Below are 27,344 nucleotides of genomic sequence, written 5' to 3'. Positions count from 1 at the left end.
CGATACGTAATTCCGGACAGTAGAATATGCCGATTTTTGGTTGTTCAATGGCCTGTGCTGGTGTAACAGTCGAACGCTTTCTGTTGCATCCTGGATACTTTACGTTGCATGTGTTTGTATGGATTTGAGCTTTTCTAGTTGAAGTATCCGATTGTGCAAAGAAAAATTAAGGTGTGACCGGTCATTGCGCGTCCGCGGACATTTGAGATGCCAAATTTGATGTATCTGATTGTATATGCTCTAAAGCAGAGTTGACATGCACCAGATTTTCGGTGCATGGGACACTTTATATTGAACTGTTAAAAAAGATGCTCAAAAGATTTGAATTTTTTTGTTTTTTTACACCAATACACATGCATTGGTCTAATTACCTGTAGAATTTCGTTCGATAATGTGTTGTATTATGTGTTGCAAAAAAAGACAAAATTATATTGTTCAGGTGTCACTATGTGCCAGTGCTCACATGTCATTTTTCGAGATGATATGTTCTCTTTCTCAACTCACAACACGAAAGCAGAGCAGAGCGGGGCACACTTTTGTGAAGAATTTACAGAATAATTAATTAGATCACATTATTTGTATAGAACATACACACAAGTTTTTCACTTGCTTAGTTATTCTTTTTCGTAAATACGCAAAACTTGCGTATCATTGCATTGTAGAGCAAATTAGAATAAGTACATAAGACAGTACAACACATGGCACGAATGCATCCATGAGAAGGCATGAACATAAGACCTGTAGCAGAGAGACATGGGATGCTCAGCCCGGAGAAACGAAAAAACCCACAGCTAAACCAAGCCTAGGTAGGGGCAAGCCGAACCGGCAAGACGTCGATCGTCTCTAGATCCAACACCTGGGACGCCTCGCGCAAGCAAAATGGCGCCTTCAAGAAGGGGAGCGATGTCGTGACGCCACCGCCACTCGATATGAAGAATCGGACCAAGGGTTTCCGCCGATGCTCGAAGAGGGGCACGGATAACGGCCATGGCAGCGTCTCCAAGAAGGGAAACGACACTTGCGGGTGCCGCCACTGCCAACATCGGCGAGCCGAGTCAGGATTTCGCCCTGACATGAGTTTGAGAAATCCCATTGCCGCAGATTAGAGTCCGGAGATGAAGAAGTCGCTTCGCTGGTCGAGATCACCACCTTAGGAGGGGGGGGTGGGATTGATGTTCCCTCCCATGCTTCGGATTTGGGCGGCTGCGACGCTCCAACGTCGTTCACCTTCTTGAAGGCGCCGCCTTTGGACAATGGGAGGGCGGGCAATGATCTCGTGCAGGATGGTCAACCGTTGTTTGCGGCCGGTGTGTTCTTCATTGTTGCGCTACTCAATGGCAGGTGTGCCCCATGGCGTCGTGCATTTTCTTCTCTCCGCGTCTTCGATTATGCTTTCGTCCGGCTGCTTGGGTCATGTGTCGTGGTGTGCTTCGAAGGCGAGGGTCGCAATGGATGAGGTGTTTCACGAGGTGAGGTGCTAGTGCCTGTCGTCCTACCCTCTCGTTGTTCAATGTCCATGCATGCACGGGGGCAACTCCGCCATGCCGACGTTACGGCGCCCTACGAGCCAGGGCGAGAGGGTAGGTGTTGCCATCTTTGGCAGCGGAGACGAATGGTGTGACGCCGGTGTGGCCTCGGAGTTTTGATGGCACATGGGCATCCTCGGGCGACAATTCACCTCCCTGGCTTTGTCTCTTTGACAAGATTGCGGCGTCGACCGAAGGCACCGTCTGGTCAAACTTCCGAGTGTGGGCTTTACGATGTCCTGCTAGCTGGCTCTGTAGTTTCGTGTATCCTTTTACTGTTTTTTGTGTGTGTCTGTGTTGATGTTGTCGTGTGTGTTGCGTGGCGATCTGGTCTGTAAGGGTGTCATTGATTCAACGCCGGGCCTCGGCCTTGTTTCTAAAAAAATTTATGCAAAGGGAAAAAAAGGTGCGAGCAACCAAACGCGTACTTATCGGCAGTAGTGATAGCCGTACTGTTTAACACAGCTGGCTAAAGTGTGTATGTTCTTATGGAGACTGTCGAAGCACTCGCTACCAACAGAGGACGTCCGTGCCCATCGACACATGTCGAATTCGAGTTCATGCGGAATATGTGGCGCGCCGGATTCATGGCGGCACTCCCTCCTCGAGTGTACAGTATCCAGATGTACTTAGGCTCTCATTGATGAGGATCTGGGAAGCAAGCTAGCAGTGAACACAGAACCGAGTGCAAAGAATTGGCTTTTCTCACTACTAGAAACACTATCGCATGATCAATTTATGCTAACTGCAGTTACCCTTTGGGCAATCTGGTCTTCTAGGAGGAAAGCCATCCATGAAGCTATATTTCAATCCCCACATGCAATACAATCGTTCATCTCTCAGTTTATTGCAGACTTGAACGTTGTGCGGGCAAAACAGACAACACAACAAAGAGTGGCTAATGTGCAATCAGAAACCATTAATCGACCAAGAGCTCCTCCGGGAAATTTTGCTAAGATTCACGTGAACGCGGGTGTACGTGCCCAAAGAGGTGGGTCGGCAGCAGCGGTCTGCAGGGACAGCCACGACAACTTTTTGGGAAGCTCAGCGCTAGTCGTGTATGGAGTCAGTGATCCAGCGACGTTGGAGGCGATAGCCTGACGGGAAGCTATATTCCTTGCTGAAGATCTTCATCTCCAAAGATTCATCATCTCTTCTGACTGCAAGCAGGTGGTGGAAGACATCACGAAGGGCAGCAATGGTCTCCACGGAGCAATCATTCAAGAGATAAAATCTAGATCGGCCCCCTTTTCTTCTAACTTTATTTTTGAAAGTCATAGTGTTAATGTCAAAACTCATAGGTTAGCAAAATTTGCTAGAAACCTAGCTCCGGGGCTTCATGTTTGGCCTGGCCAGCGACATGATCCAGTTTGCATCCCACCTTCTGTGGAATTTGATCAATAAAGTGGCTACATTCCTAAAAAAAGGACGCTGATAAGTGCCACACGTGTGGGTGTTAGGGGGTCTGCCCACATATTTTGTGTGATGTATAAAAGGAACAGCCACACACCTGTGTGGGCAAAACAAGTAATGCCCACATACCTTTTTTCCTACCGATCCTTCTCACACACGTGCGTGTGGGCGGAATAGATAACGCCTACACGCTTCGTACGTCAGGTCTCGTACCTCGTGGTCCCGCACGCCCCGAGTGACAGTCACCGCGCGTCCCGCAGTTGCCATGGTCCAGTCGTCCATGTTCGTTTAACTGTAGTTGCCATGTCGCTGAACTTCGGTTGCCATGTCGGACAACTACAGTTGCCATGGTTGCTCAACTGCAGTTGCCATGTATGGTCTGGTCTACTGCAGTTGCCATGATTTCAAAACTTTAGGAGTTGTCATCCACTAACACTAGGCAGTTGCCGTGTAGCACTACAAAAAAAGCATGGCAAAAAAACATGTTCGGGTAAAAGAGAGAGTTTGTCGTGTGCTCACAAGCACGCTAGGGCAGTTGCCATGAAAAGAGAAATAGTTGCCATCTGTTTACGTGCACGCTAGGGCAGTTGTCATGTACCATGCAAAAACACATGGCAACTCGGATAAAAAAGAGTTGTCATCTGCTTACAAGCAAAACTAGGGCAGTTGCCATGTGCCCTGCAGAAACACATGGCAACTGCCAGCTTTGAGTGTGGGCGAGGAGACGAGCGTGTGGGCGAAGTGATAAACGCCCACACACCAGTCCCCTCTGCGTGCGTGAAAACTGGTGTGTGGGCGAATTGTTAAACGCCCACACAGTAGTCCTCATGTGGTGAAAAAAGACGTGTGGGCGACCGAATGAATGCCCACACACCAGTTTAGTCCTACATGACACACGAAAACTGCTAGAACACGCCAAGATTCGTGCAAAATTGATTGGATGAGGATCCATGCGTGTGGGCGACGCCCACACGTTAGTGTTTTCGAAAAAAAAAACACTGTTCCTGTTCGTATGCCTCCGTCCCCACCGTTGATTTCAAACGCGAGGTGCGCCAATGCAGGCAAGTGCTGCTCACGCGTCACGCACCAGAAAGGTGGGCCCCACTGGCCAGCCGTCGGTCGCCCGGAGCTGGAGGCAGCAGCACAAAGCCGAGATCCAACGGCTCCGGCTCCCTGCTCCCGGTCCACCCCAGACCCACCATCCACCACGTCCAACCGCCACGAACCTCCCGGCCCCACCCGCAGCCTCCCCACGCCGGCGCAGCAAGGCCCGGTCCACCCAGCTCGCGCCCCGCCCCCGAACCCACATATAACCTCCGCTTTTAAAATCCTTTTTAGCTTAACCCATTTTCTCGGTTCCTCCTCCTCCTCTCCCCACTCCGGCAAGCAGATCCCAACCCCCACAGCCACCGCCACCGCCACCGCCACCGCCACCGCGTCCCGCTCGCCGCCGGCGACCGCGCAGCGAGGGGGAGGGGCCGCGCGCGGCGAGGCCTCGCCCGAGATGGCGACGATGGGGAGCCTGATCGGGCTGGTGAACCGGATCCAGCAGGCGTGCACCGTGCTCGGCGACCACGGCGGCGGCGCCGGGGGCTCGCTCTGGGAGGCGCTCCCCTCCGTCGCCGTCGTCGGAGGCCAGGTACGCCCCCGCCCCCGCCCGCCCCCCAGATCCGCCGGCCCCGCGCCCAGATCTGCCCCCCGGGCCGCTCTCTCATTGCTTGCGTTTTCTGCTGCCTCCAGAGTTCCGGGAAGTCGTCGGTGCTCGAGAGCATTGTCGGGAGGGACTTCCTGCCCCGTGGATCTGGTAATCCCGCGCTGGATCGCCATTTCTTAAAAAAAAATAGTTGGTCCTGAGTCGCTGATTTGCTTTATTGTTGGCTTGACTAGGGATCGTGACGAGGAGGCCTCTGGTGCTGCAGCTGCACAAGACCGAGGGCGGCCAGGAGTACGCCGAGTTCCTCCACGCCCCGCGGAAGCGCTTCTCCGACTTTGGTAAGGGACCTATGCTCCGCTGTGCTTGCTTGCTTCCAGCCCAGCAGCTTGCTTGGTTTCTTCAGTTCCAATTGTTGTTGTCAAAAGCTGTTCTCAATTGCAACAATAACCGACCCGAGAGAGAAACATATATAAGAAAGCATCCTACATTCCCTAACTATACTTGTTTCAATACATCTACAAATAAGTATAATTCAGTTAGCATACACCGCCCTACTATTTTCCCCCACTTTTGCATCAAAATATCCAACTGTTGAAATTGTAACCGACCCATGAGAGATGCATATAAGAAAGCATTCTGCATCACCTTATTATACTTAGTGCACTGAACTACATCTATCATGTGATCCATCTTCTGCAAATAAGTATACACTTAGCATAAACACCGCCCTACTATCAAATATATGTTCACAATTTTCATATCAAAATATTCAACTGTTGTGTCTATAAATGGGGAAAATATCATAGAAGCATACCACATGATCAAATATCTTTGTACGGTGTGAACTAAGGAGTAAATGACATTGTGGCCTACATCTCAGAAGTAATATTTGCCATTAACATTACATGCTTCTCACTATTGTAGTAATTGCAAACATATACTTGATTCCATAGGAACTAATGCCATTAGCATTACATGTTCTCACCAGTGTAATATTTGCCAATGACCAAGCATATATTTGGTGGTAAGAGTTTCATTTTGAAGCTGCAGTAGAATACTCAACAATGAAAGAAAATGTATAGTGCTATAACACATCTAAGAATTATGCGCAGTGTATAAATATTAAATACTTTGAAGACCCATGCATTATGACAACAGGTAATCCCAATGGTACATGGTGAGCATGTAGTACTTTAATTTTCCTCATGCAGCAAACTTAGTTATTTGTAGCGCTCAATCAAATGAATTACATTGCTTTACCTTTTCTTTAAGTACCATGAACAATAACTTCAATATAGAAAATTGGGCAATTTCATTTGTGGAAGAATTAACTGCATTAGTTTGTGAAAGCGTGTGAACCTGTTCATTGTTCCTGGCCGTTGTACTTGTTAAGTTCTGGGATGTTCACTGTTATTTAGCATGATAATCTCAATGTTTATTTGTTTTATTATTAGTGTAAGACATCAAAGCATATGTGATTACTGATCTGCCCTTTTGTTTGTTTGTATTGTGGTGATGTTAAGTTATTTTTTTGTTAAAACCTTAATGCAGCTGCTGTTAGGAAAGAGATTGCTGATGAAACTGATCGCATGACTGGAAAATCGAAAGCAATATCAAATGTTCCTATCCATTTGAGTATATATTCTCCACATGGTAAGACTTGGGTATTTGTTTAGATTTGTTGATGTGTATCTACTTCTCAAATTTATAGCCTTTTTTTTAGCAAAATGTGTTCATGCTGCTGCACTATATTGCACATACTCCTAAAGATTTCTATGTGCTGATTAGATGTCTTAGTTTTTGTTATTTTATTTATACCTTCTGAACTAGCTTAATTTGGAACCTTTTTTGTGCAGTTGTTAACTTGACACTTATTGATCTTCCTGGACTGACAAAGGTTGCTGTAGGTAATGTTTCCCTTATTGACTTAGCTGCTTCTTCTTTGGTCAGGATAAAATTCTTTATTGCATTATTATATAACTATCCTAACTGCAACTATCTACTACAGAGGGGCAGCCAGAGTCTATTGTGCAAGATATTGAAAACATGGTCCGGACTTATGTTGACAAGGTAAAATAATCGCAGCTGTGGTTTGCTATACTGATTAGGCTAAAACATGAGTAATGCTTAGAACTGGCATAGCATAGCACGGAATATTCATGAAGTAAATGTAGCTCAAATAAACATGGTATTATAATGGTGCTGTCTCGGCATATTTTTCTCCCTTCTAGGATTGGTATAATAAATTAAGAACCAGTCTTAAGTTTGTATTCATTGTTGGTCTCTTGCTATATTTGTATCGCGAGTCCTGTTTTTATTTACATCATTACATGAGGCAAAGACGATTGACCATTTTGTTGGTTAAAATCTATAACTTTCTTGACCTCTTTTCTTTGTCTGGAAACTTCAGCCAAACTCTATTATATTAGCTATCTCTCCAGCAAACCAAGATATAGCAACATCAGATGCTATCAAGCTTGCTAAGGAAGTGGATCCTACAGGTGCAGTTTGAGTTTTGTTCCTGCAGCATTTCAAATCTACTTTGCATAAAACAAGAATTATAAATATACCTTTTGTCGTTATCATGCCATGGTAATCTGGCAAGTTTCTTTTCTTTCTTTTGACATCCCTTTCCATTTTCAGGTGAAAGGACCTTTGGAGTTGTAACAAAACTTGATTTGATGGACAAGGGTACCAATGCTATTGATGTATGTGGTCTTGCAATTGCTATGAACTCATCCTCGATGAGCATATCCTATGTTTTTAAGGCGACGCCTTACTGCCTTAGGGAGGGGGGGCGCTTTGGCGCCTAGGCGGGCGCTTTGGACGCCTAGGCGCCCAAAGCGGTCGATTTTCCAAAGCGGAGGGAGAGCGCTTCGACGCCTAGGCGTCGCCTTAGGGACGCTTTAAAAACATAGAGCATATCACTTAAACCTTCCTTTCTTAATTGACCCTAGGTACTCGAAGGGAGGTCATATCGCTTGCAGCACCCCTGGGTGGGCATTGTCAACCGTTCACAGGCTGATATCAACAAAAATGTTGACATGCTCGCAGCACGTCGCAAAGAACAAGAGTACTTTCAAAGTAGTCCTGATTATGGTCACTTGGCACATAAAATGGGTGCCGAGTATCTCGCTAAGCTTCTGTCACAGGTTAGGTCATTTGCTCTCTCTGTTAACTTCGCCAAAATTTCAATTTTGCATAAACTGTTTGCTGATGTATGTCCATTTATTTATCCAGCATTTAGAGGCTGTGATCAAAGCCAAAATTCCAAGTATTATATCAATGATCAACAAGACAGTTGATGAAATTGAAGCTGAGTTGGATCGACTTGGTAGGCCAATTGGAGGTGACGCTGGGGTAAGAATTACCATAGTAGTAACATAAAAGCTGAAAAGTAATTTGCGCCACAGCTTGGAATGTTCATTTACAGTGATGTTAATGGCAAGCACATTCTAGATTCCAGAACAACTTTTATATAGCATTTCTCTCATACATTTAACATAATCGACAGGCACAATTGTATACGATATTGGACATGTGTCGCGCATTTGACCGTGTTTTTAAAGAGCACTTAGATGGCGGGTAAGATGTTCAACTAGCCATTTTGTACATGTGACTTTTTCCTTTGATAATGATGCCTTACATTTTGTACATGCTTCCTAGATATATGGTGAAGAAACTGCAAGCATGCTTTCCCTTTTTGTTTGGAAGAATGCTTCTAATAATTTACCTTTCTTTATCATTGTTACCAGTCGACCAGGTGGAGATCGCATTTATGGTGTCTTTGACCACCAGTTACCTGCAGCACTGAAAAAGCTTCCTTTCGATAAACATCTTTCGCTGCAAAATGTTCGGAAAGTCATTTCTGAGGCTGACGGTTACCAGCCCCATTTGATTGCCCCTGAGCAAGGTTATAGAAGGCTTATAGATAGTTCACTCAGCTACTTTAGGGGCCCAGCTGAAGCTTCAGTTGATGCGGTATAACTTTTTTATCCATGGCTCCCCTTAATGTTTAAGCAACTGGGTCATGTTTCAGTAACTGATATGTAAACATACCAACTTAACTACTTTTCTCATGTAGAGTCTAGGTTCTATCTTATGGTATTTATTCATTATAAAGTTAATTCAGGATATTGCTGGACTATGAGAAACTTCTGAAGTAGTATAATAGGGACATCTCAAGTACATACACAGAGATGTCATTTCATGTGATTATCTCGATTAATTCAAAGAGCAATTTATGGATGTGGTATGTGAAGTTACATAGCAGTGAACCATTATCTTGTCGAAGTAGGAATGGTTTAGTAAGTTTGTTGCATGTTCAAATGTGGAAGCAATGAGACTAGAGCGAGAGAGGAATTTTCACATTTCTCATTTTTGAAAAATAAAGGAGGATATCTGATAGCAATGCTTTTTGGGGAGCATAATTTTGTTAGCTACATGCACTTGCTGATGGTCTCATAATTTGCAGGTCCATTTGGTATTGAAGGAGCTAGTCCGGAGATCGATTGCAGCAACAGAGGTGAGTGTTTTTTGTTTTTTTTGGTGAACTTTGGTTATGGATGAGTGATTGCCAAACGTCACTCCTCCCTTGGACTGTTTCTCATTTCTTATATATCATGGCTACCTTGACTGTGCCAGGAATTAAAGCGTTTCCCAACGCTTCAATCAGATATAGCTGCAGCAGCAAATGAAAGCCTAGAAAGATTCCGTGAGGATGGCCGAAAGACAGTTATTCGTCTAGTTGACATGGAGGCCAGTTACCTAACCGTAGAGTTCTTCAGGAAACTTCCTACTGAACCAGACAAAGGAGCTAACAACAACACTCCGGCCAACGACAGATATCAGGACAACCATCTTAGAAGAATCGGTAAGTTACTATTCAATCCTTTCAAGGGACTACTGTTTTAGGATGAACACACCAAGGCAATGAAGTCCTCAAATGACAGATCAAACAAGTTCATGTGAATCAATTTTATATCCAGACAACCAATTAGCAGTAGCTGGTGGTACATCCAGCTTTAGGCCCTGTTTGCATTGCTTTTATTTTTTCACGGTTCATGTTTCATGTGAAATTTCTGCCTTCCAAATAGCATGCGTTTCGCTATATCTATCTTCAGATCGCATATTAACTTCTTCAAAGCATCATCGTAGAATTGAGTATAGAAAGTATTGCATTAAACTACTCTTGATTCTCTCAATGGACAAATATTTTTTATTCTCTCAATTGACAAATATTTTTGAACGAACAGCAAAATGGAGGTAGTAGTCAACCTTTGTTTAGGATCATGTAGTTTGTGCTGTGAAACCTAAGCGCTTGGAATAATTGCACATGATGAAGGACAAACTCGCCTATGCATCTCGATTCTAGTGTAGATAAACTATCCACGTTAACCGAGTCAATCACTATGTATACACCTTAACAGAGTCGACAGCAGTTTACAATATAGCAGTATTAATGACGCCGTCCCTTAATTTCAGGATCGAATGTATCATCTTACATCAACATGGTTTGCGATACATTGAGGAACACAATTCCGAAAGCCGTTGTGCATTGCCAAGTGAAGGAGGCAAAAAGAAACTTGCTCAACCGTTTCTATGCGCATGTAGGAAGCAAAGAGGTATGTTTTTGCTGACTACTTACTGAATCTACTATTTTCGCACATAAATACAGAGATGCATTTGATCTTCCACTTCTGTTTACCCACGCACCAGTCAGTGGGTAAATTGAAAAATTTCACCAGACTTTAATTTTGTGTATTTTGTAACCTTGTGTTGATTTGCATTTGCATAAGTATTATAGCAACCTCCTGGGCGTTGTACTAAAGCATCATTCTCATTTTCCCTCCATTTGTCCTTGTTTCCACAACACAGAAGAAACAGCTGAGCGCGATGCTGGACGAGGATCCCGCGTTGATGGAGAAGAGGGATTCCCTCGTGAAGAAGCTGGAGCTGTACAAGTCCGCGAGGAACGAGATCGACTCGGTTGCATGGAAATGATCTGATCTGATCCGATAGAGCGTTCGCGGCTGGAACAGATAGAACGTGTGTAGTAGAGATGCTCCATTCGTTTTGCATATGCTTTGTACACGGGCCTTGTTGCCGAGTGTTGTTTTGTGGCTACCACCGAGACATGGACAGACACCGTTGCTTCTTTGGCCATCCTTTGGCCTCCTGTATGATTCGTATCGATATTAATACAGATGATGTATTCTTTGTTCAGTTGATGCATCCCCATGATCCTCCAGTGAGACAAATTTGTGTGTTTGTTCTACTCCATCCGATCCGAAATATAAGATGTTCTAACTTCCTTATGAATCAGATGTATATAGACGCATTTGTGTGTCTGTGCACTCATTTTAGTTCGCATGTAGTCCATATTGACATATCCAAAAACGTCTTGTGATTCAAAACAGAGGTGATACATGTTTGGCTATTGGAGTCGGCTCTTGAATTCTTCCCATGACAAATCCTTCTCGAGGTACTCGATGTTGTCGGGGTCGAACGGCCCCTTGACCACGTCGACGGACTGTATGACGGCCCTCTCCGGGAGCACGCTCATGGCCGGGTCCGGCGCCGTCCTCCCGCTCAGGCTCGACGAGAAGCCCTGCCACCACGCACAACAGCAACGCGCATCAGTGTAGAAGAAGCAACGCGCATCAGTGTGCGCTGGTCGATCGGTATCGGAGTACTCCCTCCGTCCAGAAATATTTGTCATCAAAATGGATAAAAATAGACGTATCTAGAACTAAAATACATCTAGATACATCTCTTTTTATCCAGTTTAATGACAAGTATTTCCGGACGGAGGGAGTACCTTGAAGACGAGCACGGACTCGAGCTCGCCGTCGACGGCGGCCGTGACGAGGAGGGCCACGTCGCGCGCCCCCTCGCTGTAGGTCTCCAGCCGCGCCATCTCCTCGTTGTGCCCGTACTCCTCCTCGTCCTCCTCTTCCTCGTACCTCACCCGCCTCCTGGCGCCGCACGCCCACCGGGCAGTCGTGTGCCCGCGCGGCTGCCGCCGGAATAGGGACCGCGGCACCACTCGCCGGCGGTGGTGTTGGCGAAGCAGGAGGCACGGGCCGGTGGACTGCGAGATGCCGGTGGCAGTGACGCTGCTCATGATGCTGGGGCGCGGCGCGATGAGCCTTGGTTGGGAGGATAAGGCGCGGTTTTGTTTGGTCGCATTCGTTCGCAGTATTATTAGCACAAGGAGCTTCACCTTGGCTTTCTGCTGCCATGGACGAGATGTATCATCGTTACGCAGATCAGAATTTTTGTTAGCTGCTACTCCCTCCGTTCGGAATTACTTGTCGCAGAAATGGATGCATCTAGATGTATTTTAGTTCTAGATACATCCATATTCGAGACAAGTAGGGAGTACGTACCAATGAAAACCAATCAGCCAAACAAGCACCACGGCAAAACATGCAAGCTAATGATCCAAGGAAGAGAACGGGAGATCCAAAACTATGTGCCATTCAACACACCAGTGAATGATAAAATGGGGTATACCTTAATTTGCACATACAGCTACATTCGCCTGCACCCTGGAACCGTGAAACGAGCAGGCGAAAACCCAAATACAACAAAATTATTTGCTTGCGGCTGCCGTCTAATTCAAAAGGACAAAACAAGCTTATTAAGTATGCTCCGCTTCTCACACGTTACAGAAAAATGCACTGCTTTCAAGTTTCGCTGCTCCTCGGATCTAGCTAGGGTAGAGGCAGTCCAAATTTATACTCCCAAGCAACAACTGGTGAGTGAAATGGAAAAAGCAACTAAAATCTCGTATGCCGATGATTTAACTTCTTCAAGGGGGCGTAACATAGAGTAGGACCTCACTTCTTCAAGGTTGCGCTGCACTGAGCCATGATCTTGGAAGCCCGTGTGATCGCGTCGGTCATGTAGAAGTTCTCCACGGCAGCTTTGAATGGAGCCGGGCTCACTTGCTGCTTCACCGGAGGCTTCACCTCGGCAGAGATCACCGAAGGCTCCCTCTCATCAACGCGCACAAGATTTGGGGCCACCATACTAATCCGGCTCCTCACAGCTGCGACGCTGTCGTAGGGCAGTGGCGCCCCGGCAACCTCGGAAAGAGCACGGACGATCTTCCAGTCATCCCTAGCATCACCAACTGTAGGCACAGCTGGGATGGTCCACTGGGTGCAACCCTCAGTGTTCTCGTAAGTGCCTTCTTTCTCACTAAATGCTGAAGATGGCAGAATAACATTGGCCCTGTACACGGCCTTGTCACCATGGTGGCCCTGGTAAACAACAAATGCATCCGCTGGAAGGTTGTCCAAGTTCACATCATCGGCTCCCATCAGGTAAAGGAACTTTGCAGACTTGACGCTCTCGGTAGGATTAGCGACGAGGCCCAGATCAAGAGCTGCGGCCTGTGCAGCATGGAGCAATAGGACATTAAGCCCGTTCCAGTCTGGTCTCGTCACATTGAACTTCTTGGCTACGGTTTCAATTGTTGAGAACACAGCACCTTGGTCTTCTCGTTCGAATAACCCAGCTCCAGCGATGATTACTGGGTTCTTTGCAGACTTCAGTATTGAACAGAAAGGATGTCGGCCCTCGGCGATCTCGACAAGGGTATCTGGCCCTGTGCCAAGATGCCAAGTGTCATAGTTGAAGTCTGCTGGAGGACCAATGTAGCCCACCTTTGCTTGTGTTGCTCTAACAGTCTTCTGAATCCTTGCGTTCACCATAGCAGCTTCCACCCTTGGCTGTTTTATGGAGGCAAACAAAAAATGTTACTCAGAATAGTTGGATGACCGAAAAGAAGAGGTGACAAAAGATATGAAGGACAAACAGCACATCTCAATTCCCTTGGTCTCACAAGTTGGATATTACTCACAAATAAATTCGTCTACTTAATGGTGGTTCATTGCTACGTTACGCTTGAAGAAAGTAACCGCAATTCTTTAGAAACATCAGCTGCATTATTACTAGTATACTACTAGCTATTGGAAAGAAAAACACCACTAGCAATGGTATATAATTAGAGGTTACTTTGTGCTCAACATGTTATGTTGTGATGTGTCATGGAATATTTCTATTACAGGGTTGTTTTTATAAACTCTAGCAAGATATTGCCGCAATGGCTCTAAAAGATACACTACCAGAACACCAAACTAAGCATATTGTTAGATAAGGAAAGCAACTGAGAAATGATCATGAGCAAGAAAACCAGAGTTTTACCTGTGTGCCAACCAAAAGGAAGACATCAGCTTTCTCAAGACCAGCAATGCTAGTATTCATTAGGTAGTTTGATCGAATATCTGCTGGTGGATTCGGGCCATTCCCCTCACAGAGCACCTTATCCGAACCCATTTTATTAATAAAATCTTTCAGCGCCATCATGGATTCTGCATCAGAAAGTTTGCCAGCGACTCCAGTAATTTCTTCTGGCTTGACTTGATTCAAAACCTCAGCAACAACCGCAATAGCATCACGCCATGTCACTGCCTTGAACCTGCCATCAGGACCACGAATCATAGGGTCATTTAGTCTTTGCCTCTTCAAACCATCATAACAAAACCGTGTTTTGTCAGATATCCATTCTTCATTGATATCCTGCAATGATAAAAATATGCTCAATTGGGTTTTCATGTTCATAGCAAATAAATTAGCAGGCTAAGGATGGAAGGCTCAGTCAACTAGCCATTCCTTAAGCAAATTACATAACAAAAGTATGAAAGAGCACTTTAAATTATGTTGTATTATATTCTCACAGTACACCAACATTTACTACCATCTCTTTTAGGTCCAGAATCAGGAACAATGTTTTGGAGTCGACGAGTCGTTCTGGGGTAGCGACTCTTGACTAGTCATGAATAATCTAGACTCATGGTCGACTAGTTGACATGAGTTAAGCAATAGGTACAGGGGATGAGCAACAGCAAGCCAGCAACCAGGGGAGGAGGGGGAGCAGCAGCAACCAGCTTGCGACGCCGCCGGCCAAGGGGCAAGGGAGAGGGTCGCAGGGTAGGTTTCGATCAGGGGAAAACTAGTCTCGATCTAGGTTTCACGGGGGGATTGGGCAAGCAAAAAAAATAGACAGGCGGGGCCAGCTTTTAGAAGTTCGACTCCAAAACCTGGACTAGTCGCGACTAGTCGATCGAGTCGCTCGACTCAGCCAATGATTTGAGTCGACTTTCAGTTACGACTCGTCGACTAGTCATGACTAGTTATTCGACTCAAAAACAGTGGAAGCAAATAAGATACACTATGACAAATGCATTCAGTTACAATATGACTCTGCAAGAAGAACAAATCCTGGGAGCACTGTCAAGCTACTAATATTACAAAATATACCAAGGTAACATGTCACTGTATGGGAGAGGCAGCATTGGTAATCTAAAAGGCACAGACACGGCTGGAAGTGCCGAACTGCCGTTCTGATACGGCGGGATACGAGGATACGCCAGGATTCGCGAACTTTGCAGTATCCCCCGATTTTTTATTTTTTAAAAAAGAGAAAAAACACAGGGATACGCCGGGACACGTGCAGGATACATTTGGGACACGGCCTGGCCCAAAACAGCCTCGACACAACCCAGTATACCTAACCTATTTGCAGGAACTCCCGCACGCTCTCGTCTCAAGGACGAGCTGCTCCCTCCCAGCCTCCCAGGTAACACTGGAACGCGCCGCCAGCCTCCCAGATCGAAGCCGCCGCCGCCGGCGACGCCTGGATTCGACCGGCGACCGCTGGCGCTACCCGCAGCCTCGCATGTAACCCAGCAGCCTCTCCCCTCTCCTCTTTCCTCAACCTCTTTTATTCTTCAGATTTGCTTGTGCTGCTGGATGTTGCTTGCTGGCTTGCTGCTTGCTTGTGCTGCCGCTTATGCTGGTGCTGCTGCTGCTCATGCTTGTATTGTCTTCCAATTATGTCTTGTCTTTTAATCTTCTAACCTTCTTTACTGTTTGTGTTTGATGTGTTTTGCAAGATGGATGCAGCTTGCAATGACGACATGACATGGGGGAATGAGGATCAATCAAGCACTTGATAAAAGAGACACCAAATGGGGCACTATTCTCTATTCTCATCTCTTTCTCATTAATTTTCTGTCTTAAATGTATATTACATGGCATATTTTTATTTTATTTTATATATACTCGCCGTATCCCCGAATGGCTGTTTTTGAAAAATGCTGTATCCCCGTATGCGCATCCCCGTCTTTCCGTCCCCGTAACCGTGCTTTTTAGTTGGTAATAATACAACGGTTTAACTGTTAAATAACAGTTTAATGCATATGGAGCAGTTAACCTAATAATTTAAGCACACACAGTAATTTGGATGTTCATTTAACAACATTGAACAATCTTTCGACAAGAGTTATGGATGCCATTCTGAGAAAGCATGACAGAAATTTCCGTAATGACCATATTGTAACATTTATAATGTTCCCAAAAGCATAGGCACTAGAAGGGCAGGAGGTATCGCCTAGCACCTAGTTACTGATTACATGGGCTAGACAGTCGCACTTAAGGTAGGAGGGTGGTGCCTAGTGCCTACAAGCCTTCTTCATACGGTAGGCAACCTTTTACGGCAGACTTAGCATATGTTATGGCATCTGGGGGTTCACAACATGGTTAATAACTTAATATAGTAATATTACCATGAAGTATCAGGCAGTATGACCGTACAAAACAGGCAAAGTTACAAAGAAGCAGAGAATAAGCAAACCTCATTGAGACGAGGAACAATGCGCATAACTTCAGGACCTCTGCTGTCAACACGTATGTTGGACCCTACTGCATCAGTAACATCAATAGTCTCAGTGCCCTTCATCTCCCAGTTCCTAGCTTTAAATGCAAATGGCTTGGATGTAAGAGCTCCAACGGGGCAGATATCAATAACGTTTCCAGATAGTTCACTTGTCATAAGTTTCCCCACATATGTTCCGATTTCTTCACCACTGCCACGGCCTAACATACCCAGGTCCTGAACACCAGCAACCTCAGATGCAAACCTGACGCACCTGTAAGATCAAAGAAAATTGAAAATTACATACTAGCAGAATGTAAAGGTAAACTATGCACAAGTAGCTAAACTATTTTCCCCAAAGGATAATTTGTTACTGCAACAATAATGCAACACAAACTAAGAACCAGTAAATTGTTCATACTGAAGCACATGAATAAATTAGAAGGAATGCTCTGCTCCAACAGTTGTTAACGTTAACAAGTTCTCACAATAAGCTCTTAACCTTACACCACTAGAAAAAATGAATCACCTACAGTCGTGAAAACATAGAGAAACCGGATATGCATGAATTTATTTAAAGTGAATACTCATAAACATTGACCAAGAAGCACCAAAAACATCACCTTGTGCACTGGATGCAACGGGTCATCACCGTCTTCACCAAGGGGCCCAAATTCTTATCCACAACCGACCGCTTCATGTCGGTGAAACGACCACGGTCAGCCCCAAAGGCCATGGACTGATCCTGGAGGTCGCACTCCCCGCCCTGGTCACAGATTGGGCAATCCAGCGGATGGTTCATCAACAGGAACTCCATGACACCCTCCCTTGCCTTCTTGGCAATTGGTGTGTTCGTCTTAATCTTCATCCCTAATCCAACAAATAAGGCACTCCAAGGTCAGGAACCCCCGCAAATCTCACAAGAAATCACACACACTAGACGATCATTCAGTACCCCAACAACAATTAACTAGGTCGATATTTCTAGCCTCTACAACCATTACTGATTAAACGAAATGTGCGTGAGGACCCTAAGGCGCTGATTGTCTAGGAGCTGAATGGATCTGAGAGGCCGATGCGAATATAACACGCTGAAAGAAGAAACAAAATGGGGGGACGGCTGACCTGGGAGGGCGGGCATGGCGCAGGAGGCGACGGGCTTGGGCGACTTCTCGACCTCGACGAGGCACATGCGGCAGTTGCCGGCGATGGAGAGGCGGCTGTGGTAGCAGAAGCGCGGGATGTCGACGCCGGCGACCTCGCAGGCCTGGAGCACGGAGAAGCCCTTGGGGATCCGCACGGCGTGCCCGTCGACGAACACCTCGAGCGCGTCCTCCGGGTTGGGCGGCAGCTCGACGCGGGCGCCCCCGACGGGCTCCCGCGGCGGCGGCAGCTCCGGGTCGGCGGGCGCCACGGCCGCGCCGGCCTCGGGCGAGCCCGCGGCGGACGTCGACGAGATCCAGCGGCAGGAGACGCCCGCCGCGGGGCCGCGCGACGGCAGGTACGGCTTAGAGTGGCGGAGCGCCCGCGCGAGGAAGGACATGGCGTCGGCGGCGGCGGGCGGCGGCGACGGCGAGGCGATTGGATCGCGCGGAGGCGGGGGGGGTGGGGCGGAGACCGTGTGCCCCTTGGCTGGTGTGGGTGGTGGAGATGGGGGCGAGGTGTCTCGACGAAATGGAGGCTGCGCGCACCGACCGTCTCTATGACGGGTGGGGTCGGGGGAGCTGGGCCCACGGGCAGTGAGACGGGGGGTTCGTGGGGGTGGGGAGGCCGCGTGGGCGTGGCAGTTTGTGCAGTGTGGTGTGTGGGGGGTTCCTGGATGGACGCGGTGTACACGGGTAGACGGTGAATGGCTGGACGGGGTACCGTTGTGCTGTGGGTGTAGTCCACGGGTGTATGTGGTCCACATGAACACGCGATGGATTTTGTGAGTGTGGGTTCGTCACTCACCTGTGCTTTCCACACGCCCAGGAGAGTTTTGGTCTTCCGAATTTGGTTCAACGAGAGCAATGTTCAAACTAACAAAAACTAGTTGCATGTTTGTGCCTTGGTTGTGCCTTGGTCTTCCGAATTTGCATGTTAAGACTTAAGACATTGATTGATTGATCAAACATCATTATAACTTCACGTTTGATAATCACCGGGTATCCGGATTTTTGTTGTTGTTGCGTCAGTCGATTCCACTTCGCGCGAGTTGAAGGCGGGGATGACATGAGGAGAGCCAGCGCCAATCATGACGAGGGTGAGCCGTGCATGAGCCGGAGCCGACAATAGCTGATAGAGGGATGGTCGCGGTGGCGGCAAGCAACTATAGTGAAGGAGGTATAGGCGGTGCGGCAGGGCCCACCGGCCACAGGGTGTAGGCAAAGCGGATGGGGCAGGGTAGGTCAGCAGTTACATGGGAGAAAGAAGAAGGTGAGGTTGAAGAAGATGAACGGTGCCTGATCTATTTCTTATTTCTTGTTGTTCGTTCAACATCTAGCGGCTTAGGGAAAAGTGATTGAAACAAGAAAAACTTATACACATTTCTGGCATTAAGGTGCTCCCTTATAACTCACATGTAGACGGTGAATTTTTTAGACATTGTGTGTGGAGTTTATGGACGTATATGGTCAAGTGGTCAACCTGGTCATCTGTGCTCTCCACATGCCATGGGAGAGTTGCGACCGACAAAATTTTGGTCTTCAAATGGGTTCGAATCACACGGGCTGACAGTTACGGTTCCCAATTGAATGAAGCCCGAACGGTCTTCTAGGGTTTACTGGCAGGACAGGCGGCGGCGGCGATTCCGATCTCCCACGCGCGCGCAATCATCCTGGGCGCCCTCCGCACTGAATCTGATCCCTGATCGGCGCCTTCTCCGCGGCTGCTCTCGGGGTGTTCAAGGGGGGGGGTCCTGGTACCCCTACCCACCCTTGGAGCACGAGGAGAGGTAGCATCTAGGGTTGTGGAACGGGGCGACATGGCGTCAGAGGAATCGAGGAAGTCAAGGGAGAAAGTGGAGCATATGATGGAGAAGATGAAACTAGCAGATAAGGAGAGCAGGAAGCTAGTAGTAGACGATTAGGAGGTGGAAGGAGCGACACCCCAACTGGCTCTGGTGGGGAGGGTTCTGCACCGCAAGTTCATCCATGTCAACACAATTGCAAAAGTCCTCCGACCGGCTTGGGGGAACCCGAAGGGACTGAATTTTAACCCGGTAGGGGAGAACACTTTTGTTGCAAACTTGGAGAATCAACGTGATCGTGATCGCATCTTTGGAGGCGGGCCGTGGATGGTTGGGAAGCACGCGGTGATCTTGGAGCTGTTTGATTTCAGGGCCCGACCATCCGATTGGAAGTTTGAGAACATGTAAATTTGGGCTAGGGTAATCAACCTGCCTTTCAATCTCCGGTACCCGCCATGGCCTGAGCGAATTGCAGGTATGATGGGAGAGGTAATAAAGCTGGATGTGGACTCAGAGGGCTTTGCTTTTGGAGAGTCCCTTAGAGCACGAATTTGTATTAGAGTGTAGGAGCCTCTAATGAGGTGGGTGCAGCTCGAATCGGCTAGGACCAAGGAGTCCATCTTGTATGATATTCAGTATGAAGGACTGTCGTACTTCTGTTTTGAAGGAAATATGCCCTAGAGGCAATAATAAAGTTGTTATTTATATTTCCTTATATCATGATAAATGTTTGTTATTCATGCTAGAATTGTATTAACCGGAAACTTAGTACATGTGTGAATACATAGACAAACAGGGTGTCACTAGTATGCCTTTACTTGACTAGCTCGTTGAATCAATGATGGTTATGTTTCCTAACCATAGACATGAGTTGTCATTTGATTAACGGGATCACATCATTAGAGAATGATGTGATTGACTTGACCCATCCTTTAGCTTAGCACGATGATCATTTAGTTTGTTGCTATTGCTTTCTCCATAACTTATACATGTTCCTATGACTATGAGATCATGCAACTCCCGAATACCGGAGAAACACTTAGTGTGCTATCAAACATCACAACGTAACTGGGTGACTATAAAGATGCTCTACAGGTGTCTCCTATGGTGTTTGTTGAGTTGGCATAGATCGAGATTAGGATTTGTCACTCCGAGTATCGGAGAGGTATCTCTGGGCCCTCTCGGTAATGCACATCACTATAAGCCTTGCAAGCAATGTGACTAATGAGTTAGTTACGGGATGGTGCATTACGGAACGAGTAAAGAGACTTGCCGGTAACGAGATTGAACTAGGTATTGAGATACCGACGATCGAATCTCGGGCAAGTAACATACCAATGACAAAGGGAACAACGTATATCGTTATGCGGTTTGACCGATAAAGATCTCCGCAGAATATGTGGGAGCCAATATGAACATCCAGGTTCCGCTATTGGTTATTGACTGGAGACGTGTCTCGGTCATGTCTACATAGTTTTCGAACCCATAGGGTCCGCACGCTTAACGTTCGGTGACGATCGGAATTATGAGTTTATGTGTTTTGATGTACCGAAGATAGTTCAGAGTCCCGGATGTGATCACGGACATGATGAGGAGTCTTGAAATGGTCGAGATATAAAGATTGATATATTGGATGACTATATTCGGACACCGGATGAGTTCCGGGGGTCATCGGATAATTATTAGAGTGTCGGGGGTTATCGGAACCCCCGGGGGGACTGATGGGCCAACATGGGCCTTAGTGGAGAGAGAGAGAGGGCCGGCCAAGGCAGGGCCACGCGCCCCTCCCCATCTAGTTCGAATTGGACTAGGGAAGGGGGCGGCGCCCCCCTTTCCTTCTCTTCTCTCCCTCTCCTTCCTTCCCCCTTCCTCCTCCTAGTTGGACTAGGAAAGGGGGAGTCCTACTCCTACTAGGAGAAGGACTCCTCCCCTCCTTGGCGCGCCTCCAAGGGCCGGCCGGCCTCCCCCTTGCTCCTTTATATACGGGGGTAGGGGGCACCCTAAGACACACAAGTTGATCATTGATCCCTTAGCCGTGTGCGGTGCCCCCCTCCACCATAATCCACCCTAGTCATATCGTCGTAGTGCTTAGGCGAAGCCCTACGCCAGAAGCTTCACCATCACCATCATCATGTCGTCGTGCTGATGAAGCTCTCCCTCGACACTCAACTGGATCAAGAGTTCATGGGACGTCACCGAGCCAAACATGTGCAGATCGCGGAGGTGTCGTACTTTCGGTACTAGGATCGGTCGGATCGTGAAAACGTACGACTACATCAACCGCGTTGCTATAATGCTTCCGCTTACGGTCTACGAGGGTACGTGGACAACACTCTTCCCTTCTTGTTGCTATGCATCACCATGATAGATCTTGCGTGTGCGTAGGAATTTTTTTGAAATTACTACGTTCCCCAACAGTGGCATCCGAGCCAGGTCTATGCGTAGATGTTATATGCACGAGTAGAACACATATTGCTTGCCGTCACTAGTTGATTCTTGATTCAACGGTATTGTTGGATGAAGTGGCTCAGACCAACATTACGCGTACGCTTACGCGAGACTGGTTCTACCAACGTGCTTCGCACACAGGTGGCTGGTGGGTGTCAGTTTCTCCAACTTTAGTTGAATCGGATTCAATGAACAGGGTTCTTTCTGAAAATCAAGTAGCAATCACTATACCACGTTGTGGTTTTTGATGCGTAGGTAAGAATGGTTCTTGCTCAGCCCGTAGCAGCCACGTAAAACTTGCAACAACAAAGTAGAGGACGTCTAACTTATTTTTGCAGGGCATGTTGTGATGTGATATGGTCAACACATGATGCTTAATTTTATTGTATGAGATGATCATGTTTTGTAACACAGTTATCGGCAACTGGCAGGAGCCATATGGTTGTTGCTTTATTGTATGAAATGCAATCGCCATGTAATTGCTTTACTTTATCACTAAGCAGTAGCGATAGTCGTAGAAGCAATAGTTGGCGAGACGACAACGATGCTTCGATGGAGATCAAAGTGTCAAGCCGGTGACGATGGTGATCATGACGGTGCTTTGGAGATGGAGATCAAAGGCACAAGATGATGATGGCCATATCATATCACTTATATTGAATTGCATGTGATGTTTATCCTTTATGCATCTTATTTTGCTTAGTTCGATGGTAGCATTATAAGATGATCTCTCGCTAAATTTCAAGGTACAAGTGTTCTTCCTGAGTATGCACCATTGCTACAGTTCGTCGTGCCGAGACACCACGTGATGATCGGGTGTGATAAGCTCTACGTTCACATACAACGGGTGCAAGCCGGTTTTGCACACGCGGAATACTCGGGTTAAACTTGACGAGCCTAGCATATGCAGATATGGCCTCGGAACACTGATACCGAAAGGTCGAGCGTGAATCATATAATAGATATGATCAACATAATGATGTTCACCACTGAAAACTACTCCATGTCACGTGATGATCGGACATGGTTTAGTTGATATGGATCACGTGATCACTTAAATGATTAGAGAGATGTCTATCTAAGTGGGAGTTCTTAAGTAATTTGATTAATTGAACTTTTAATTTATCATGAACTTAGTACCTGATAGTATTTTGCATGTATATGTTGTTGTAGATAGATGGCCCGTGCTGTTGTTCCGTTGAATTTTAATGCGTTCCTAGAGAAAGCTAAGTTGAAAGATGATGGTAGCAACTACATGGACTGGGTCCGTAACTTGAGGATTATCTTCATTGCTGCACAGAAGAATTACATCCTGGAAGCACCGCTAGGTGAGAAACCCGCTGCAGGAGCAACGCCAGATGTTGTGAACACCTGGCAGAGCAAAGCTGATGACTACTCGATAGTTCAGTGTGCCATGCTTTACGGCTTAGAACCGGGACTTCAACGACGTTTTGAACGTCATGGAGCATATGAGATGTTCCAGGAGTTGAAGTTAATATTTCAAGCAAATGCCCGGATTGAGAGATATGAAGTCTCCAATAAGTTGTACAGCTGCAAAATGGAGGAGAATAGTTCTGTCAGTGAACATATACTCAGAATGTCAGGGTACCACAACCACTTGACTCAGCTGGGAGTTAATCTTCCTGATGATAGTGTCATTGATAGAGTTCTTCAATCATTGCCACCAAGATACAAGAGCTTCGTGATGAACTATAATATGCAAGGGATGGATAAGACGATTCCTGAGCTCTTTGCGATGCTAAAGGCTATGGAGGTAGAAATCAAGAAGGAGCATCAAGTGTTGATGGTCAACAAGACCACCAGTTTCAAGAAAAAGGGTAAAGGAAGAAGGGGAACTTTAAGAAGAACAGCAAGCTAGTTGCTGCTCAAGTGAAGAAACCCAAGTCTGGACCTAAGCCTGAAACTGAGTGCTTCTACTGCAAAGGGACTGGTCACTGGAAGCGGAACTGCCCCAAGTATTTGGTGGAGAAGAAGGATGGCAAAGTGAAAGGAATATTTGATATACATGTTATTGATGTGTACTTTACTAATGCTCGCAATAGTGCCTGGGTATTTGATACTGGTTCAGTTGCTAATATTTGCAACTCGAAATAGGGGCTACTGATTAAGCGAAGATTGGTTAAGGATGAGGTGACGATGCACGTGGCAAATGGTTCCAAAGTCGATGTGATCACCGTCGGCACGCTACCTCTACATCTACCTTCGGGATTAGTTTTAGACCTAAATAATTGTTATTTTGTGCCAGCATTGAGCATGAACATTATATCTGGATCTTGTTTGATGCGAGACGGTTATTCATTTAAATCAGAGAATAATGGTTGTTCTATTTATATGAGTAATATCTTTTATGGTCATGCACCCTTGATGAGTGGTCTATTTTTACTAAATCTTGATAGTAGTGATACACATATTCATAGTATTGAAGCTAAAAGATGCAGAGTTGATAATGATAGTGCAACTTATTTGTGGCACTGTCGTTTGGGTCATATTGATGTAAAGCGCATGAAGAAACTCCATTCTGATGGACTTCTGGAATCACTTGATTATGAATCACTTGGTACTTGTGAACCATGCCTCATGGGCAAGATGACTAAAACTCCATTCTCCGGAACAATGGAGCGAGCAACAGAGTTATTGGAAATCATACATACTGATGTATGTGGTCTAATGAACATTGAGGCTCGCGGCTGATATCATTATTTTCTCACTTTCACAGATGATTTGACCAGATATGGGTATATCTACTTAATGAAACATAAGTCTAAAACATTTGAAAAGTTCAAAGAATTTCAGAGTGAAGTGGAAAATCATCGTAACAAGAAAATAAAGTTTCTACGATCTGATCGTGGAGGAGAATATTTGAGTTACGAGTTTGGTCTTCATTTGAAACAATGTGGAATAATTTCGCAACTCATGCCATCCGGAACACCAGAATGTAATGGTGTGTCCGAACATCGTAATTGTACTTTACTAGATATGGTGCAATCTATGATGTCTCTCACTGTTTTACCGCTATCGTTTTGGGGTTATGCTTTAGAGACGGCTGCATTCACGTTAAATAGGGCACCATCAAAATCCGTTGAGACGACACCTTACGAACTGTGGTTTGGCAAGAAACCCAAGTTGTCATTTCTTAAAGTTTGGGGCTGCAATGCTTATGTGAAAAAGCTTCAACCTGGTAAGCTCGAACCCAAATCAGAGAAATGTGTCTTCATAGGATACCCAAAGGAGACTGTTGGGTACATATTCTATCACAGATCTAAAGGCAAGTTATTCGTTGCTAAGAATGGATCCTTTCTAGAGAAGGAGTTTCTCTCGAAAGAAGTGAGTGGGAGGAAAGTAGAACTTGATGAGGTAATTGTACCTGCTCCCTTATTGGAAAGTAGTTCATCACTGGAATCAGTTCCAGTGATTCCTACACCAGTAAGTGAGGAAGCTAATGATGATGATCATGAAACTTCTGATCAAGTTACTACCAAACCTCGTAGGTCAACCAGAGTAAGATCCGCACTAGAGTGGTACGATAATCCTGTTCTGGAGGTCATGTTGCTTGACCATGACGAACCTACGAACTATGAGGAAGCGATGATGAGCCCAGATTCCGCAAAATGGATTGAGGCCATGAAATCTGAGATGGGATCCATGTATGAGAACAAAGTGTGGACTTTGGTTGACTTGCCCGATGATCGGCAGGCTATAGAGAATAAATGGATCTTCAAGAAGAAGACTGACGCTGACGGTAATGTTACTGTCTACAAAGCTCGACTTGTTGCAAAAGGTTTTCGACAAGTTTAAGGAGTTGACTACGATGAGACCTTCTCACCCGTAGCGATGCTTAAGTCCGTCCGAATCATGTTAGCAATTGCCGTATTTTATGATTATGAAATTTGGGAAATGGATGTCAAAATTGCATCCTTAATGGATATCTTAAAGAAGAGTTATATATGATGCAACCAGAAGGTTTTGTCGATCCAAAAGGTGCTAACAAAGTGTGCAAGCTCCAGTGATCCATTTATGGACTGGTGCAAGCCTCTCGGAGTTGGAATATACACTTTGATAGTGTGATAAAAGCATATGGTTTTATATAGACTTTTGGAGAAGCATGTATTTACAAGAAAGTGAGTGGGAGCTCTGTAGCATTTCTGATATTATATGTAGATGACATATTGTTGATCGAAAATGATACTGAATTTCTGAATAGCATAATAGGATACTTGAATAAGAATTTTTCAATGAAAGACCTCAGTGAAGCTACTTATATATTGGGCATCAAGATCTATAGAGATAGATCAAGACACTTAATCGGACTTTCACAAAGCACATACCTTGATAAAGTTTTGAAGAAGTTCAAAATGGATCAGGCAAAGAAAGGGTTCTTGCCTGTGTTACAAGGTGTGAAGTTGAGTCAGACTCAATGCCCGACCACTGCAGAAGATAGAGAGAAAATGAAAGCCATTCCCTATGCTTCAGCCATAGGTTCTATCATGTATGCAATGCTGTGTACCAGACCTGATGTGTGCCTTGCTATTAGTTTAGCAGGGAGGTACCAAAGTAATCCAGGAGTGGATCACTAGACAGCGGCCAAGAACATCCTAAAATACCTAAAAAGGACTAAGGATATGTTTCTCGTTTATGGAGGTGACAAAGAGCTCGTCGTAAACGGTTACGTTGATGCAAACTTTGAAACTGATCCAGATGACTCTAAGTCACAAACCGGATACGTATTTTTATTAAATGGTGGAGCCGTCAGTTGGTGCAGTTCCAAGCAGAGTGTCATGGTGGGATCTACGTGTGAAGCGGAGTACATAGCTGCTTCGGAAGCAGCAAATGAAGGAGTCTGGATGAAGGAGTTCATATCTGATCTAGGTGTCATACCTAGTGCATCGGGTCCAACGAAAATCTTTTGTGACAACAGTGGTGCAATTGCCTTGGCAAAGGAATCTGTGACGCCCGGATAATCAAGCGACAGTAACCTCTAGTAATGATGCCACGTCATCATGATTACTGTTGCTAATCTCGCGTTAGTTCGAAACCCAGTTCAATTTTTTTTTTAAAAGTCAAACGATAAAAATTTCCAAACATTAAAACTAAAATGCTCTAGACGTGCCAAATAATGCATAGGTAATTATGGTTAAGAAACTCCATTTTTATAAAATGTTTAAATACCCTTAGGTGAATAAAACAGTAGCAAAAACCAATATATAAATGCTTTTATAATTAACAAAATACTAAAATAAATTGCTTTGGGGTAAAACCTTTTGTTGTAGTGGGTTTTAATGTATTACTAAATTAGGGATCATTTTAATATTAGATAAAAAACTAGATGAAAGAGAAACTGAAAAAAAAAACAGAAAAAGAAAAAAATGAAAACTAACAAAAAGAAAAGGAAATGAGAAAACCCTCCCCTCCCCGATGGGCCTTGGCCCAGCTGGCCGCTCCCCGTCATGCCAGTCACCTGGCCTAGGCTGCCCTCCCTTATCCCCCAACCCGATCGAACCCTAGGGCAACCACCGCCCCCACTTCCCCCACCGATCCAGATCGGAACCATCCCCGTCGCCCCGCACGACCCCCCCTCCCCCACTCCTCTCGTGACCCCTACTCCTCCTG

At 45.8% G+C, this 27,344-nt stretch overlaps 3 protein-coding genes across 3 annotated transcripts; 1 reads left to right on the top strand and 2 right to left on the bottom strand.

Moving 5' to 3' along the window:
• Window positions 1-4,340: 4,340 nt before the first annotated feature.
• Window positions 4,341-10,818, top strand: LOC119286884 (dynamin-related protein 1C-like). The gene is made up of 16 exons (XM_037566352.1): window positions 4,341-4,578; window positions 4,680-4,743; window positions 4,827-4,931; window positions 6,145-6,246; window positions 6,450-6,500; window positions 6,602-6,663; window positions 7,004-7,094; window positions 7,237-7,301; window positions 7,551-7,745; window positions 7,834-7,953; window positions 8,108-8,178; window positions 8,349-8,574; window positions 9,068-9,118; window positions 9,238-9,466; window positions 10,078-10,217; window positions 10,471-10,818. Exons 1-16 carry the CDS (start codon window positions 4,444-4,446, stop codon window positions 10,594-10,596), a joined length of 1,833 nt encoding a protein of 610 aa, XP_037422249.1. The 5' UTR covers window positions 4,341-4,443; the 3' UTR covers window positions 10,597-10,818.
• A 158-nt stretch (window positions 10,819-10,976) lies between these two features.
• LOC119286885 lies at window positions 10,977-11,809 on the bottom strand. The gene is made up of 2 exons (XM_037566353.1): window positions 11,414-11,809; window positions 10,977-11,203 (listed from the first exon to the last, which is right to left on the bottom strand). Exons 1-2 carry the CDS (start codon window positions 11,717-11,719, stop codon window positions 11,030-11,032), a joined length of 480 nt encoding a protein of 159 aa, XP_037422250.1. The 5' UTR covers window positions 11,720-11,809; the 3' UTR covers window positions 10,977-11,029.
• A 280-nt stretch (window positions 11,810-12,089) lies between these two features.
• LOC119286883 (NADH dehydrogenase [ubiquinone] iron-sulfur protein 1, mitochondrial-like) lies at window positions 12,090-17,879 on the bottom strand. The gene is made up of 5 exons (XM_037566351.1): window positions 17,447-17,879; window positions 16,945-17,191; window positions 16,301-16,595; window positions 13,810-14,184; window positions 12,090-13,334 (listed from the first exon to the last, which is right to left on the bottom strand). The coding sequence occupies exons 1-5, from the start codon at window positions 17,862-17,864 to the stop codon at window positions 12,438-12,440; spliced, it is 2,232 nt and encodes a 743-aa protein (XP_037422248.1). The 5' UTR covers window positions 17,865-17,879; the 3' UTR covers window positions 12,090-12,437.
• Between the last annotated feature and the right edge of the window lie 9,465 nt (window positions 17,880-27,344).

The sequence above is a fragment of the Triticum dicoccoides genome, chromosome 4A, assembly GCF_002162155.2.
Source record: "Triticum dicoccoides isolate Atlit2015 ecotype Zavitan chromosome 4A, WEW_v2.0, whole genome shotgun sequence".
Lineage (NCBI taxonomy): Eukaryota > Viridiplantae > Streptophyta > Magnoliopsida > Poales > Poaceae > Triticum > Triticum dicoccoides.
This window is presented reverse-complemented; position numbering and strand designations above follow the sequence as displayed.